The 16,332-nt window shown below is 51.1% G+C and overlaps 5 protein-coding genes across 5 annotated transcripts; 3 read left to right on the forward strand and 2 right to left on the reverse strand.

Moving 5' to 3' along the window:
* Positions 1-1,973: 1,973 nt before the first annotated feature.
* On the reverse strand, positions 1,974-4,409 carry BKA58DRAFT_378095 (WD40-repeat-containing domain protein). The gene is made up of 6 exons (XM_046169672.1): positions 4,014-4,409; positions 3,864-3,904; positions 3,690-3,787; positions 2,985-3,636; positions 2,340-2,935; positions 1,974-2,291 (listed from the first exon to the last, which is right to left on the reverse strand). The coding sequence occupies exons 1-6, from the start codon at positions 4,055-4,057 to the stop codon at positions 2,268-2,270; spliced, it is 1,455 nt and encodes a 484-aa protein (XP_046029685.1). The 5' UTR covers positions 4,058-4,409; the 3' UTR covers positions 1,974-2,267.
* A 132-nt stretch (positions 4,410-4,541) lies between these two features.
* Positions 4,542-6,272, forward strand: BKA58DRAFT_104410 (60S ribosomal protein L3). Its single transcript, XM_046163803.1, has 4 exons — positions 4,542-4,689; positions 4,748-4,904; positions 4,957-5,630; positions 5,679-6,272. Exons 1-4 carry the CDS (start codon positions 4,598-4,600, stop codon positions 5,932-5,934), a joined length of 1,179 nt encoding a protein of 392 aa, XP_046029686.1. The 5' UTR covers positions 4,542-4,597; the 3' UTR covers positions 5,935-6,272.
* A 942-nt stretch (positions 6,273-7,214) lies between these two features.
* BKA58DRAFT_378097 (succinate dehydrogenase flavoprotein subunit mitochondrial precursor) lies at positions 7,215-9,614 on the forward strand (the record flags this gene model as incomplete). The annotated part of the gene is made up of 4 exons (XM_046169673.1): positions 7,215-7,256; positions 7,469-7,761; positions 7,819-7,983; positions 8,032-9,614. The coding sequence occupies 4 exons, from the start codon at positions 7,215-7,217 to the stop codon at positions 9,473-9,475; spliced, it is 1,944 nt and encodes a 647-aa protein (XP_046029687.1). The 3' UTR covers positions 9,476-9,614.
* An 855-nt stretch (positions 9,615-10,469) lies between these two features.
* BKA58DRAFT_104447 (uncharacterized protein) lies at positions 10,470-13,277 on the forward strand. Its single transcript, XM_046163804.1, has 4 exons — positions 10,470-10,792; positions 10,848-11,480; positions 11,533-12,354; positions 12,408-13,277. Exons 1-4 carry the CDS (start codon positions 10,581-10,583, stop codon positions 13,141-13,143), a joined length of 2,403 nt encoding a protein of 800 aa, XP_046029688.1. The 5' UTR covers positions 10,470-10,580; the 3' UTR covers positions 13,144-13,277.
* Positions 13,180-15,843, reverse strand: BKA58DRAFT_104452 (uncharacterized protein). Its single transcript, XM_046163805.1, has 6 exons — positions 15,526-15,843; positions 15,359-15,459; positions 14,505-15,312; positions 14,182-14,449; positions 13,709-14,130; positions 13,180-13,652 (listed from the first exon to the last, which is right to left on the reverse strand). The coding sequence occupies exons 1-6, from the start codon at positions 15,588-15,590 to the stop codon at positions 13,217-13,219; spliced, it is 2,100 nt and encodes a 699-aa protein (XP_046029689.1). The 5' UTR covers positions 15,591-15,843; the 3' UTR covers positions 13,180-13,216.
* Between the last annotated feature and the right edge of the window lie 489 nt (positions 15,844-16,332).

A 16,332-nucleotide genomic window follows, 5' to 3' on the forward strand; every position in this document is an offset into this window, starting at 1 on the left:
CCGGCAAGCAGGACAAAGTTGTATTCGCACCTCACACAAGGAGAAAACTGAGCAGATCTAAAGACTACGCTAGGATAATAGAGGCAAATTAGGAGATCTAGCGTTTATGTAAGCTCTAGGGTATTCAGTTTTCTCCTTGTTCGAGGTGTTCGCCTCGCTCTAGAAAGCGGATCGAGTGGTAACACTCTGGAATCATTGGCCCTTCTTTCCCTTTCCGGCTTCCAACTTCTTCTGCTGCGGGATGCGATACGATGTTTCCCATCCATACAAAGCACCCGCACCAAACACCATGGCAGCGCCGACTTTCATCAATCCAGTCATCTGGTTTCCGAATATCCAGATACTGAGCAGAAAGCTCACCAGCTTTCTGATATTCAACACGATCGTAACGGTAACGGCGGAAGTGTTGGCGCTGAGCATGTTGACGCCGGTGATGCAGAGTAGTTGGGTGAGAGCATTGGCGGTGAGGTAAATGACATGCTGTGATGTTGAGGCCAGGATGCTGTTGACGATCGGCGGGAGGTTCTCTGCGACTTTCGGTGGGACCTTGAATGACTGCGAGGCCTGTAGGCGCTTGAATTGTTGTGTCAATACCGGTGCAAATCCGGCAAAGAACGGGATGGATAGCAAGTGGGAGTAGAAGAGGTTGGCCTGCCAGTCCTTGCCATGTTCACGATAGACGTCCTCGACATAGGCGCCCATCCATGCAGAGAGTAGTTGCGCGATGAGCAGGATAAGAAGTCCAGCCTGTAGAGAAGAATTAGACTCGTCGGAGCTCGAAGCATCCATATTCTTGCCCTAGTTCCGTGGTCAGCGTCTATAGATGAGTCGTTGATCGCTCCACTGTACCTTTGACTGTGCATCTGCCCATGCTGATACCATGACACCTAGCGTCAAAATCGCAACGGAGAAGACCTGGAGAGGTGTGTATCTCTTGCCACGGAACCAACCAGCAGCCATAGTAGTCACACTACCAAAGCTTCTGAGGATGATGTGAACAGGGACTGAGATGTTGAATGCGAAAGCCCAATTGTTCAGCATGTTGACGGTGAAGAACAACGCAGCGCTGACACACCATTTGCGAAATGGTACAGGCGAACTCCGCATGAAGTAACGACCGTTTGGATCGAACTGGTAGTGCAATGTCGAGAGACATGTAAACACGAATTGAAAGAGCGTAATGAGTAGGCCACTGTCAGGCTCTTGCCTGGGTTGTGTCAGATATTATGATGTTACTAGGGATTACACGCTGTTTACTTTACTATTGCTTCCAGACAATACACCTTTTCATATTTAGTGATGGCATCATGACGGTTCTGAATTTCTTACATTGGCGCAACACCCTCCAAAGATGAGCGAAAAGCTGCTGATGACGGGCGCAAGAGCGGCCATGATAGCAGTCCCGTGGCGTGAGAGGTGGCACAGATTACCTGGGCAGTTGTTCGGGAATTTGGCTGTGTACACTTTTCGAAGCGAAAGACGATGGATCTGTTGCTTGTCAGACAGGTGACGTAGGTGAGCGTTGAATGACAGTAAGTTGGCAAGTGCAGAACGGCATAGCGCATTCCGCGAAAACCATCTTCTATCGCACAGGCAACATACAAGAAACACTCAAGTGAATACGACTGCACACAAGCCTTTATGTACTGAGCATGGCTTGCAATATGGTGAACGTTGCGAGAAATTCTAGAGAAATGAAACGCAACGTGGAAGTCTGGGATGTCATGAGCCTCACGGCGGGCGCTAACGGGATCAACCTAGGTACTGCCGAATCAAGCAAACTTCTAGAACAGAGCTTCGACAGGCATCTTCACGCACAATTTATGATAGACGTCAATAAGTTTGAGTATATGAATGCTTCACGCCTATCATGACAGGTGCAAAGCACATGTGAAACTTTCATCTGCTTGTCGCAGTCTTTTAGTACCTGCGATATGTCCTGGACTGTTTCACGCAGAGGTGGCACCAAGACGTGTTGATGAGAGTTTCTTTTGTTCTTTCTCTGCACCACTCAGAGTCATTATAGTGGTGTTGCAATCTACACTGCTCTGCGGTTACCCGATCGTTAAACCACATTGCGTCGTTCCTCATCTGCATTCCCACGCCGATTCGCCAAGAATGCTCCTGTTCTATCATCCTAGCGCCGCCTGGCAGGCTGCTGCCAACATTGAAAGGAAGATGGAAGAGTAAAGATGACCAGAAACCCAACAAGCTGATGCTCCTGTTTACATGTATTCCGTGGCGATGTTCGCGAATCAAGGCTACCCCTACAATGCGGAGAAGACGAAAAGCTGTAGGACGTTAGAAATTGATCATACGAAAAGGACCGGCTTGCTTACGTTGTTTGTCGCTGCTATGGCGATGCTGTCTTCGAATGGATGCCAGCTCATGTGTAAGATCTTCTTGTTGAAATCGATCTGATCTGCGTCCGTCTCCTTCCTCATGCGTTGGCCCTGTCCAACTGCACCAGCAGCAGGGCTGCCGGCCCTCGAGCCACCTTTCTTACTTGTGTTGCTGCCTGTCGGGCTTGTCGACGAGTTCATGGGTGTTGGGATTCCAACCTTCTTCGCCTTGAATGCAGACTTGTCGGCCTGCAAAACTACCTCGGTGTCTTTGTCGTTATCGGATGGGTATATCATGAAGTTGTTGTTGTAGCTACCAGTCATGACGTTCTTCGCATCCCCAGAGAAAACAACCTCGAACTTGTCAAAAATGCTGTCGTTTTCGTAGGTGTCGCAGAGTCTCGGTCGTAGATGTTCATGAATTGGGATGGTCTTGACCGGAGTCTTTTCCATGTTTACGTCCCAAATCTTGACAGTCAGGTAGTCGCGTGACAGAATGTATCTTCCGTCATGTGAAAACCGGACGTCGGATATGGATGAGATGATCTCAGAGAAGAATGATCGCGAAGATGGATCTTCTTCTTGCTCGAATTCTGGAGAGTGAGGTTAGTATTAGCTGAGGTAGAAAGACATACGGCTTACGCTTTGCATGCTGGTCGCATAGAGCACTCTCGCGCATATCAGCCAGCTTGATAGTACCCTTAGAGCTTGCGTACATGAACCAATTGCAGCTGATAGGGTGGAACTCAGCAGCGGTGATGACCTCCGTCAGCTCCTCCATATTAGCGGGCTTGATGTCGACGATGTTGAAGCTCTGGTCCTGGATGTTCAGGTTCCAGAGGTTGATTCGCAAATCATCGCTACTAATAAACGTCTCGCCGTCGCTGTTGACCGATATGCTGTTGATGTGGTAGGCGTGTGCGTTGGCATACGTCTTTCGCGGTACTGCGGCGACAACTGTGTCGTGATGTGTGAGCCGTGGGAGCTTCAGATCGGTGGCGCTGCGGAACTGTGCATTCGGGTTCCTGACGGGACCACCCCCACCAGCAACCCCACCTCCAGGTGTCAACTCGTGTGACAAGTTGTTCTCCGCTACCACTTTCAGCGACTTTTCAAATACCTTCCATAGCTTGATTGTCTTGTCATTTGTAGAGAGCAGGTAGTGTGAGGCGTTTTGCCGGCGGCACCATTTGATCTTGTTGATCTTCTCTTCGATCTCGAGAGATTTCAGGTAATCGAATTCAGGCTCGTGCGATTGGAACTCGGTGTGGAACTTGTATTCACAGGTTTTTTTCTACACTTTGTCAGTCTTGAAACAGCGAGAGAGTATGATAGGGAAGGGCATACCGTCTCGTTCCTCTCGAACAAGACCACACGACCGCCCTTGTCGCCGGTTGCAAGGTAGTTACCCGTCTGGTCGAACTCGACGGTTGAGATGATGTCGGCTGCGCTCGCTGTCAGCAATTGCATGCAGGTATTAATGAATGTACAGAGAGCGGAACGGTAAGAAACAGTACGTACCTTCGGTTATGTCTTCAACATCGCCTTTGTCGCCGAAGCACCTGCTCCAGTCAGTGGCGTTTCCAGTGCGATTTGAGCTAAGTGGCGAGCACAGCAGCGACCGAGCTGAGCTGAGGGGTCTAAAGGAGATGGGGAGCATGCGGTACGTACTGGGTGAATTTCCACGTCGTGGGATTGCCTTCGGCTTCTACCATGATTCTGGACAAGGATTGCGGGACACCAGCGGCGTGCGATCAAGAGTAGCGAGTGCTCTGCTGTGTTCGTACGCAATGTACTGTGGGTGTTCAGTGTGCGAGCTGTCAAGCTTGTCGTGGGGCCCGGGTGAGGTAGCGCCGCCAAGGTTGAGGGTGGTGGGTGAGTGAGTGCTGGGGATGATGTAGTGGGAGCGGTGTCTGCTGGCCGTGGCCGATGGCGGGGTTGGCGGTTGGGCGGGCTTGTCGTTGAAGCTCCGGCGGAATCGAATCGGCGGCGGAATGACGAGGGCGGGCGACGATGCAGGGAGCAACAGCGCAGGTACAGAGGCAAAGCGTGTTAGTTGATACCTCGATTCACTCTTGGTGGGGGCAAGTGCAACCCGTGGACGTGCCAAGGTCGGAAGGCGCGCTAAACCGCTTGCAGCTAGCGCAGTCCGCTCGCTCTTTCCTCCGGTGCCCACAACATTCCAATATTCGAGGTTTCGAACTCTTCTTCGAACAACTTCGTTCGACAACTAACCACAGCACATCGAACTGCCAATGTCTCACAGGAAGTTCGAAGCCCCCCGCCACGGGTCTCTGGCATTCTTGCCGCGAAAGCGCGCCGCCCGTCACCGGGGTAAGGTGAAGAGGTAAATTCCCATGTTACCGCCGCCCGCTGTCGGACAGTCTGCTCACTGCAATTGCCAGCTTCCCTAAGGATGACCCCAAGAAGCCCGTCCACCTGACGGCCGCCATGGGCTACAAGGCCGGTATGACCACAATCGTCCGCGATCTCGACCGACCAGGTGCCAAGCTGCACAAGAAGGAGATTGTCGAGGCCTGCACCGTCATCGAGACTCCTCCCGTACGCACAGCCAGTTCCGAACAATTTTGGCGCACTACTAACACGACCACAGATGATCGCTGTCGGTCTTGTCGGCTACATCGAGACTCCCCGTGGTCTCCGCTCGCTCACCACCGTCTGGGCTGAGCACTTGAGCGACGAGGTCAAGCGCCGATTCTACCGCAACTGGTACAAGAGCAAGAAGAAGGCCTTCACCAAGTACGCCAAGAAACACTCCGAGGAGAACGGCCAGTCCATCACCAAGGAGCTCGAGCGCATGAAGAAGTACTGCACCGTCGTCCGCGTTCTCGCCCACACCCAGATCCACAAGACCCCGCTCAAGCAGAAGAAGGCCCATCTCATGGAGATCCAGGTCAACGGTGGCAGCATCGCCGACAAGGTCTCTTACGCCCATGGTCTGTTCGAGAAGCCAATCGAGATCAGCTCCATCTTCGAGGACAACGAGATGATCGACGTTATCGCCGTCACCAAGGGTCACGGATACAACGGTGTCACCTCCCGATGGGGCACCAAGAAGCTCCCGCGTAAGACACACAAGGGTCTCCGCAAGGTCGCCTGTATCGGTGCCTGGCACCCGGCCCACGTCCAATGGACTGTTGCCCGTGCTGGTCAGATGGGTTACCACCACCGTACCTCGGTCAACCACAAGATCTACCGCATTGGCAAGGCCGAGGATGAGGGCAACGCCTCAACCGAGTTCGATGTCTCCAAGAAGCGCATCACACCGTAAGTCACATGTCACACTGGTCGCTGATCACTACTAACATATATCAGAATGGGTGGCTTCGTCCGCTACGGTGAGGTCAAGAACGACTTCCTTCTCCTCAAGGGTAACTGCCCTGGTGTCAAGAAGCGCGTCATGACCCTGCGCAAGTCTATGTTCACCCACACCAGCAGGAGGGCGCTGGAGAAGGTCGAGCTCAAGTGGATCGACACCTCTTCCAAGTTCGGTCACGGTGCTTACCAGACACCGGCGGAGAAGAGGCAATACGAGGGTGTCCTCAAGAAGGACCTCCAGACTTCGTCTTAGATGTCTTGAGGTGGTGCTACGGAGTGCATGCTTTCTTCTCACGGGCTTGGGCGCAGAGGATAGGTCTACTATATGGATGCCAGTCATGAGCGATTGAACAAAAATTCAACGATTCCCCAATTCACAAATGTGTTACCAATGCGTGATGCGTGAGAAATGTCCGTCCTAGCGGCACTCCCACGTCAACCTAGGAAAAAACTGAATGTTTTCATGTCGATGTAGGATGCAGACCTGTTTAAAGTAGGTAACCTAACTCCGACGTAGGCTCCAGACCTGTTCAGCATTTTTCTTTTATGAGGTGCTCGCTGTAATTTAATCACGGTGTGTTTCCGTGTGCGACTTGGTTCGCGTAGTGAGTCCTGCGTCGCGCCATACGTGAGGGCATCGAAAATGCGGAAAGGACTTTGAACAGGTGCTCTGCCGTCTACATCAGTATAAAAGTCGAAGTTTATATAATCCCTACGGCAATGTAGACTTCTAGGGGGTAGATGTTTATCTTTTTCCCCTTGTACGAGGTAATATAATAAAGCCAACAAAATGTCGAACTGCAAGCGTCAACCCATGTGCGTGTAACTAGGATTCGAGAAGTCTGTATGAACATGCGCAATTCAGACGTTGATGCGGCTGATGAAAAGGGTCTTGGAGTAAATAAGAATGGTATGCTAACGTTAGTAGCAACAGCTATACTAGCAACGTAACTTGCGGAGAAAATTCCCTGGTACAACGACTGGGTAACAGCCTTGTGATCGTGTGAGAAGGTCTATGACGACGACGAATGAGGCTCGACATCTTGAGCGCCAGCGGCAACAACTGTCGGCCCAGACAAGGTGCATGAGTCAGCCCAAGTGACAGCAGTCGCCATGTGCTTCGCAAGTACCATTATTGTGCCGAATGTCCAAAGCAGAACGTTGGCTGTCGAACATGTATCGATTTTGTGTGGGATGAGTTTGTTTAGATGAAATCATGTCTATAATCGCCAAGAATCTTGCTATAAAAAGTACACTCAGACCCATAGCCTTTGTGTTGATAGCCTATATGGCCTGCGTGACCCTGCGATAGAGGCAAAGATGCATCACGTTCATCAAGAAGAAAAGCCGGAATCAAGGGCAGGTACTTGGGAGGCAATGCAGCCGAGGCCTACCGACCCAATTAGCGCGCTCCGATTTTAGTTGGTAAGTAACGCCGTCGGTCGCAACTGCCATCATTGACCTCCAACTTCAAATCCACCAGGACCTTTCGCACTCCCGTCGTATACTCTCCGCTCTTCGGCTACCGCCAAAATGAGTTGTCTCAGGATGCGTCGTACGCAGCTTGCAAGCCAGGTGAGTTTTGACGACCTTCCCACACCACGCAGTCGCAGTCGACGGTCGACAAGCCCGGCATCCGCCGCACCGAGGCGTGTGCCACATCCCACATGGCGTTGGCACAATGTTGCATGTCGACATGACACTTTTGCAGTGGTGGACAATGCCTTTGCATCTTCCACGTCTTCTTACAAGTCTTTACTGTTCAATGGCTAATGTTCGCCTCATAGCTCGCGAGGAGCTTCCGCCCAACTACACGAGCCTTCTCTTCCACTCGGCCAGCGCAGCGCATATTCGCTACCGAGAACCTGAGGGCAAAGGAAGCGTCAGGCTTCATCTCGAGCAAATACCCCGTCATCGACCACGAATACGATGCCATTGTCGTCGGCGCTGGAGGAGCTGGTCTCCGCGCGGCATTCGGTCTCGCTGAAGCTGGTTTCAACACAGCATGTATATCCAAGCTTTTCCCCACTCGATCGCACACAGTCGCAGCACAAGGTGGTATCAACGCCGCGCTCGGAAAGTACGTGGATCAGGAAGACCTGCAATGGGATTGACAGAAGCTGACGGATATGTGTAGCATGCACGAGGACGACTGGCGGTGGCATATGTACGACACTGTCAAGGGATCAGATTGGCTTGGAGACCAGGACGCCATTCATTACATGACAAGAGAGGCGCCTCAATCCGTCATCGAACTTGAGAACTACGGCTGCCCATTCTCGCGAACTGACGATGGCAAGATGTAGGGTCAACCCAGCTCTGATTCGTGCAGCATACTAACGTCATCCAGCTACCAGCGTGCTTTCGGTGGACAGTCGCAGAAGTACGGCAAGGGTGGCCAGGCATACCGATGCTGTGCTGCTGCCGACCGTACTGGTCACGCTCTCCTCCACACTCTCTACGGACAATCGCTACGACACAACACCAAGTACTTCATTGAGTTCTTCGCCACTGATCTGATCATGGAGGATGGTGTCTGCAAGGGTGTTGTGGCATACAACCAGGAAGACGGAACCATCCACCGATTCATCGCAAAGAACACCGTCTTGGCCACTGGCGGTTACGGACGTGCCTACTTCAGCTGCACATCCGCCCACACCTGCACTGGTGACGGTATGGCTATGGTTGCTCGCGCAGGTCTTCCCAACCAGGATTTGGAATTCGTTCAGTTCCACCCCACTGGTATCTACGGTGCCGGTTGCTTGATCACTGAAGGATCCCGTGGAGAGGGTGGTTACCTTCTCAACTCTGAGGGTGAACGGTTCATGGAGCGTTACGCACCAACTGCCAAGGATCTTGCTTCCCGCGATGTCGTATCCCGATCAATGACCCTGGAAATTCGTGAGGGCCGTGGTGTAGGTCCGGAGAAGGATCACATCTACCTCCAGCTCAGCCATCTACCCGCCGAGGTCCTTCACGAGCGTCTACCCGGTATCTCTGAGACTGCCGCCATTTTCGCTGGTGTCGATGTCACCAAGCAGCCCATCCCTGTTCTTCCTACCGTGCACTACAACATGGGTGGTATCCCCACCAAGTACACTGGTGAGGTCATCACTCAAGACGCTCAGGGTAACGATCAGGTTGTTCCAGGTCTGTTTGCGTGCGGTGAGGCTGCTTCCGTCTCTGTCCACGGAGCCAACCGTCTCGGTGCCAACTCCCTCCTCGACCTCATCGTTTTCGGTCGTGCTGTTTCCCACACCATCCGCGACAACTTCAGCCCCGGCCAGAAGGCCGACCCCGTCTCCGCCGATGCTGGCGCCGATTCCATCTCCGTCCTCGATCAGATCCGCACATCTGACGGCGCCAAGTCGACTGCCGAGGTCCGTCTCCAGATGCAGAAGGTCATGCAGACCGATGTCGCCGTCTTCCGAACTCAAGAGTCACTCGACGAGGGTGTCAAGAAGATCCACGACGTTGACGCCGACTTCGCCAACGTTGGTATCAAGGACCGCAGCATGATCTGGAACTCCGACCTTGTCGAGACCCTTGAGCTACGCAACCTCCTCACCTGCGCCGTACAGACTGCCGAATCCGCCGCCAACCGTAAAGAGTCACGAGGTGCCCACGCTCGTGAGGACTTCCCCGACCGTGACGATGACCAGTGGATGAAGCACACATTGTCGTGGCAGAAGAAGCCGCATGGCGAGACTCAATTAGGTTACAGGAAGGTTGTTGGTACTACTCTGGACGAGGCTGAGTGCAAGGCTGTACCACCATTCAAGCGTACATACTAGAGGATTGGTAATTTGGAAAGGAAATGAGGGATGTGTTTTGTATTCTATGTACATCGGATGATGGATTGCATGTTTTAGCATGTTTACGAGCGGAAGCCATTTAGGATTGAGAATCGAATCATTCAAGTTCACATTGTTATATCTTATCCATTGCATCAATATGTATAAGCGCTGCTGTTGTGCTCCAGAATACTACTCTCAGTGGATGATATAGCTGTTCTGACGTATGAAGCACTCCTTCCCGGCCTGACTGTGTTGTTGTGGTGGGGCTGTTGTTCTTGGCAAGTGCGATACCTCACCCGCACAGCACGACAACATCAGCTTCTCGACCACAACACGAGCATCGGCACCTTCAAAGCCAGGCAATGGATATGGCCTCAACCAAACAGGGAACAAGGATTTTACTTCGACGTTCGTGCACCCACAATCATCGCAAAACGAACATGGCTCCTGCCGTGTATAAGCAAGGCTGGCTTCTAGCCTGGTCTATCGTTACCCGAGGGCTGAAGTGGCTGAAGTGGCTGTCACCACGCCAAATGGGGATCCGCTCATGGCAATAACAAGACTTTCAGAGTTTCTCGCTCTCTGGCACATTATCATGGCAGAGCCTGTGTCAGAAATTGTGTTCCTACAAGTCGTGAACTCCAAGAAGGCGGAATGCGTGAAGAAATGCTTGCACGCAGGCACACCTATTCTGGCCATGCATCGTCCACGGAGGCCGTGGCTAGGCCCTCAGCCCCCTGCAAGAACCTATTTGAACATAAGAAGATCGGTTCGAGTTCACGCACGGTCATCAGCCCCAACCTGAACCGGAGGCCTATCACAGCCACCACCAAGCCGAACTTGGGCGGCACACTGCTTGTAAGTTTGCCATGCTTCAGCCTTCTCGAGAAGAAATTTTAGGAGGTCTTGTACTTATTAGAGGCTACTTCTCAGCCTTCTCCGATGAAATTATGGCTCAAGTTCCACGTCAAAAAGCGAACACACAGTTTCTGTCTCCCATTCCATCCCATTCTCAACGCTGAATGCGGGAACGTCATTATAATATCAATACTCTGACCTCGTGGACTCTTACATACAAGGATTCGAAGGCTTTTGAGCTATTATGGACCCATTCCAAGACCACAACATAGCCTCTTTTACTTCTGGGTTAGCAGGGCGTCGATCATCGTCGTCCCAGACATCTCCCTCTTGGTCAACTTCATCATCGACAAGATCATATCTGCCAGACGATGATCAAGACTTTGAACCTGGAAGGTTGCCCCGTTCCTTCGGTGCAGAGGCGTTCGATGTAGGGACTGAATTGACATGTTATCCGTAAGCCCCATGTTCATATCATGATCATCTTCCGGCGAAGCTTACAGGCAGATAGATCATACCAAACAAGCAGTCCAGACACTCAGACCTTGCTCAAAATCCAGAACGCCAGGTCTTCAGTTTTATCAGTCACGTCTTCATCCTCTTCAGAAACGGACGATGATCGGTCAACCCAAAGACTACACCAGATCAACGCGGTCGTCAAAGCTTTCTGGGAACTACCAGTTATTCGTGACATAACCTGGCCGTTTCAGTGGCTTAGCCGCCGATTCAAAGACGTCTCTTCGAACAGCCGGTTCCATGGTTGGCGTATGGGTGTTCTACTAGGCTCCTTTGCTTCGTCGCTTGTTCTTTGCTGCAACATAGGCATCCTGGTATTCGGCTCACTACGGCACGGCTCCGCGGACAACTTTACCGTGCTATCAACTGGAAAAGCCAAAGACATGTCTTGGTGGTCTAGCGCTATCCATATCGTGATCAATGCGCTCAGTACAGTTCTTCTAGCTGCTTCTAACTACACCATGCAGGTACTGAGTTCGCCAACAAGAAGAGATATTGATCGAGCTCATTCTGCACATCATTGGCTTGATATCGGGATCCTTAGCGTTCATAACTTCAGCTATATCCCAACCCGAAGAAAGTTCCTGTGCGTCATCATGGTATTGTCCTCTATACCTATACACTTATTGTAGGTTTGTATCAACTTTCATCGGATCAGATTGGTGGCTTACGAGTCTCAGCTACAACTCTGCAGTCTTTTACATCGGTGCAGACAACATGTACAACATCTCCATGCTACCAACAGACTCTATCGAGTACGAAAGTCTATCACGTCAGGCAGATACAGCCACCAACGACGATCGCAATGTAACACTCGATAACAGCAGAATAGACAGTGCATACTATGGGGACACCAGTTTCCATGAGTATGGAGACTTGTACCTTGCGATCGACGGGTACTTTCATGGAAACAAGTCGGAGCTTCCAGAACTGGGTGAGAATGGCTGGCCGTTTAGCGGTCCAGAAGTACTTTGGAATCCGAACGCATCCTGGCCCTTTGAAATAGAACGCGATTTATACCTCAACCGAAGTATCATCAATGGTACTTGGACGTATGTCAGAATTAATTCGACAATCGCTGCCTCTCCGGAAGACGTCAACCAGATGTGGGCTCGTTACACTCACGGATTCGCAGAATTTCACGTCAAAACATCCAGCCGCATCGAGCTAAGTCTCACCTTCATGGCGATTGTGATCGTCTGTAACGTCGTGAAGCTGTTTACGATGTTGTGGGTGGTTTTCATGGAAAATCTGGACTATATCGTTACGGTCGGAGATGGAGCAGCCTCATTTCTAGCTTATCCCGACTCAACGACTAGGGGCATGTGTGTGTCAACAAAACACGAAGTCATCGCCAAAGTTGGGGTTGTAACAGACAATTCAAAAGAAGACCAAGATCTACTCGCGATTATAATTCGTAAATGTGGCAATCTTTGGGCCAAACGACGCAGTCAATATTCCACTGCCCTCGACAGAGATCGAGTATATACCTCGTACGCCATGTAAGTCAACCTGGGACTGTGGACCCGAAAAGGCGAGGTTAACGTCTTAATAGCTTTGCGATTGGCTGCGCACTCTTCTACGGTCTAGTGATACTACTCTCGACTCTGGGACTCACAAGTCCTAGATGGGGATCCTCAAGCCTTACCGCGTTCCGCAAAACTGAAACATCCGCGCAGGCCACACTTTTGAACGCGTGGCTTGCCAATATCGCCCAGTTGGTGCTTTCCTACTTTTATCTCGCTATCAACAGCGAATGTACCGCTATGGCTGGAGCTGCGGAGTGGAATAACTTGGCAGTCTCGCGCAAAGGCCTACGTGTTACTCGTCCCGTCGGGGACCAACGCGAGAAGTACATTCTCCAGCTGCCATATCGCTGGTCCCTTCCTCTAGCTGCAGTGAGCGGTGGTTTACATTGGCTATTATCTCAGAGCATCTTTATTGTCCGCATCGACGCTTATGATCGAGAGGGAAAGATCATGCAGGGTGATTCTCTATCCGCAATCGGGTTCTCGGCAGTAAGCTTCATAACTTTGATTCTGTGCTTTTATGCCCTTGTAGGATCCGTGGCCTGGATAGGGCGAAGACAGATGAGGGTTCGAATACCCTTCGCGGCATCTTGTAGTCTAGTCATGAGTGCGGCATGTCATCCATCACCAGACGACATCGATCCTCACTTGCGACCTGTCCAGTGGGGCGTCACGGAGGGTGATATGTTTGAAGGGGAAAAGCACTGTTCACTTTCATCGAAAACTGTAACAAGACCAAAGGTTGGAGAGAAATATCTTTGAGTCATCAGCTAAAAGATGATCAACTTGAATATGAATTCATGATCGACATGAGGCGTTGGCATACGAATTACAACTATTGACGTCGCCAAAAGCTAAACCAGCCTCTCCGCGGCTCGTTGATAACCGGCGCGGTCTCTACGTCCTCCGCTGCTAACTCGCTTACCGACTGCTGCTCCGATATTGTCAAATTCGTCGAAGCGAACGAAGACGTCTGCACCATTATCGGACTCTTGCCAGGCCTCCACATGATCGGTAGATCCTTGAGCTTATGACCCTTCTCCATGAGCGGAATTTCGCTCTCCAAATCAGTCCAATTGCGGTGGCCTTCTCCCTCGTAGGCTCGACGTTGCAGTTGCCATACTCCGTCTTGTGTCCAGCGGGCGATGCGAGGACCGAGCGCGCGGCGGAAGCGAGTGAGGTAAACAAGGAATTTGAGGAGTGTGATGTCGATGATTGCGACGAGGACGGAGAAGGCTATGATGAACGAGAGACCGAAGACATTGATGTTACTGTTATGAGTTAGTAAATGTTATCAGACGCTTCACAGTGGAGCAAGGATACTCACACAAACCCACCAGTCTTCTTCATCTTCTGCGCCCCACAAAGAGTCCGCTCGCCCTCAGTCTTCGGCTCTATGAGATACCCGTCTGCTAACGAATCACCTTCTGCGGGCCCTATGGCATGACGCGATACCATAACTTGCATAGCCCCCCAAGTCTGCTGTTCCCAGCCAAGGACTTCTTGTTTCCAGAAGTCGTCTGGTATGTCTCTAACTGTGAATTCGTTCAAAGATATCATTGTGTTGACCTTGCATGATAGAACATCCGAGGTTGGGTGCAACCACGTCGACCTGATCAGCAGCTCTAATATCGCCCGCTGCACCTCGTTTGCTTCCGAGAAATCTTGTTCGATATGTTGAGGATGGGGTACACCTTCCATTGGCGTACACCAATCTTCTTTGCCATCTCTTGCATGGCAGTATTGCAACTGTGGGGCTGTCAGTACGTATTGCTGTGTGAAAATGAGCGCTTGACTTACGTTTTGGGTACATGCAACTGCCTTACTAGGGTGATCAGCTTGATAGCGCATAGATACCTCGCCAGTAGAGAAGTCAACCTTTTCGTATTCTTTATGTGAAGAATAAAGCGGGTCGTTGATCGGTTTTTCGAAGGAGAGGGAACCACCAAAGAACTGCTTCAAGATAATATCGCTTTCTGCTTCGTCTGCGTTGATAGGTTTTATCCCCCTCCTAGGAATCCAACTTGATTGTGCGATGGTTTCATTCTTTCTAAACCATTGCAGGCCGCTTTTCGCTTACATCAGCTGAACCCTTGACAGAAATCATCGTCATATTGACTTACCGAGGCACCCAAGGATTTCCACTAGAGTTCGAGGAAAGAAGGTGTACGTAGTAGCTCTCTCCAGTTTCGAGAGGAGTCCTTGGCCCGTAGAAAAAAACCGCAACCTGTTCTCCCGGCAAGATCTCTCGATAATCGGGTTTCCACATAGGCCTTTCTTCCAAATCAACGACATCATAGTATCCTTCTACTGGTAGAACGGTACACTCAGTCTTCTTGCGAAAGGATACGCGGTCTTGAGCAGCCAGATTCAGTCCGAAAGTTTTGCTGACATCAATAAGACCGGAGTCGATGCGAACGGCGTCTTTGGTATCGCACATGGTTTCGTTGAAGGGACAAGGAACGTTTTCAAGGTTGAGCGGTATGTTGGGTTGCGTGAATACATTGCAGGCTGGAGGCAGTGGGCCATCACGATAGCATTCCCGGGTATATGCAGAAGCAGCTCTGTCAATCAGCTGCCCGTATGGCCGCCATACTGTTCCAGTGAGGTTTACTTGTCCGCAATTCGGAGAATTTACCATGACTGTAACCGTTCCAGTGTCGACAATGAGGGAGGAGAAGATGGAGGCGGTAATCGTTATCGCTGCGAAAAGCATGGCAATGAGTACCAACAATATTGACCGTAGAAAGGGTCGATCCGCCTTTTTTCTCCAAGCCCAATATAGCTTTAGCGCTTCAGCAATGACTGAGCTTGGAGTCGGAAGCGTACGGAGCAGCGCTTGTTGTTGTCTGAACAAAGCATCTGCTGGATGGCCATTGGCTCGAAATTGATGGATCGCAAATGCGATCAGATGCCAAAGATGTGCCGTACCTGGTCTTGTTAGAGGTACATCGAGATATATCCTAATTAGTCATACCGAGGGTTGATAATATAGCTAGTAGGGCAACGACAAGATTGCCAGTTTGCGTGTCAGTCGTTATCGTTCTTCCGAGGATAGGCCCATCATCCTGGTTAGTCCTAGATACGAGCCTGTCAGTAAAGGTTTCCTAGTTATGATACTGAACTTTAACGAGTTGAACCCACCATGCGCCAGTTCTCACAAATTTCGCATCGAGCTCGAGAGACGTCCCGTATCCAAAAAGATCCATGATTGGAATGACAGATGAAGTAGACCGCTGTGCTGAAGGAAGCTACTGCGATACATCGTATCTACTAAATACCATGTCATTCTGCTACGAGAAGCTTCGAATCCACTGCAATGTACAATCTGAAGGAGGCACAGTTGCTCGACGATGCTTGGCAAAGTGATGCGGCGAATGATGAATACTGAGGAAACGACGACCATTGCTCCTGGCGCCTCGAGACCAGTACTCGCGATCTTCATACCGTAAAGAGTATCTCTTGAGCCGTTTTTAGTACGCAAGACGTGCTCGGCGTCTATAACGAGGCGATGTGGGTATGGTCAGCGCCTAGGCGACCGCAAGCGCGATGCCGGCGCGTACGTACAGATACAACAGGTTGGACACCCGGCAGATGCTGAAGCAACTCTCGTCTATGAAGCTCACAGCACTGATAATGACGTACTTATGCAGAAGGGGGCCTGGTTGCACCCGCGACGCGTAGAACGGCACCCGAATCGAAGGTGTGAAGCGCAACTACGAAGTCCACAAAAGAAGATCATAAAAGCCACGTCGCGTGGCCTGTTGAAAGGCGATGGTTTTTGTCAATGAAGTACGCGACAGCTGTGACGCCGTGCTCAGTTTTTCGGTGATGCTGGGGATGTCAGAAAGTATGAGGTTGTAGATGTGTCTAAGCAGCCGCCTGTGCGTGAACCTTTCAGAGTCAGAAATGTCCCGCGCTCGGCCCTTCTAGGCCGCCACGCACATTGAA

The sequence above is a fragment of the Alternaria rosae genome, assembly GCF_020736505.1.
Source record: "Alternaria rosae strain MPI-PUGE-AT-0040 chromosome Unknown BKA58scaffold_2, whole genome shotgun sequence".
NCBI lineage: Eukaryota > Fungi > Ascomycota > Dothideomycetes > Pleosporales > Pleosporaceae > Alternaria > Alternaria rosae.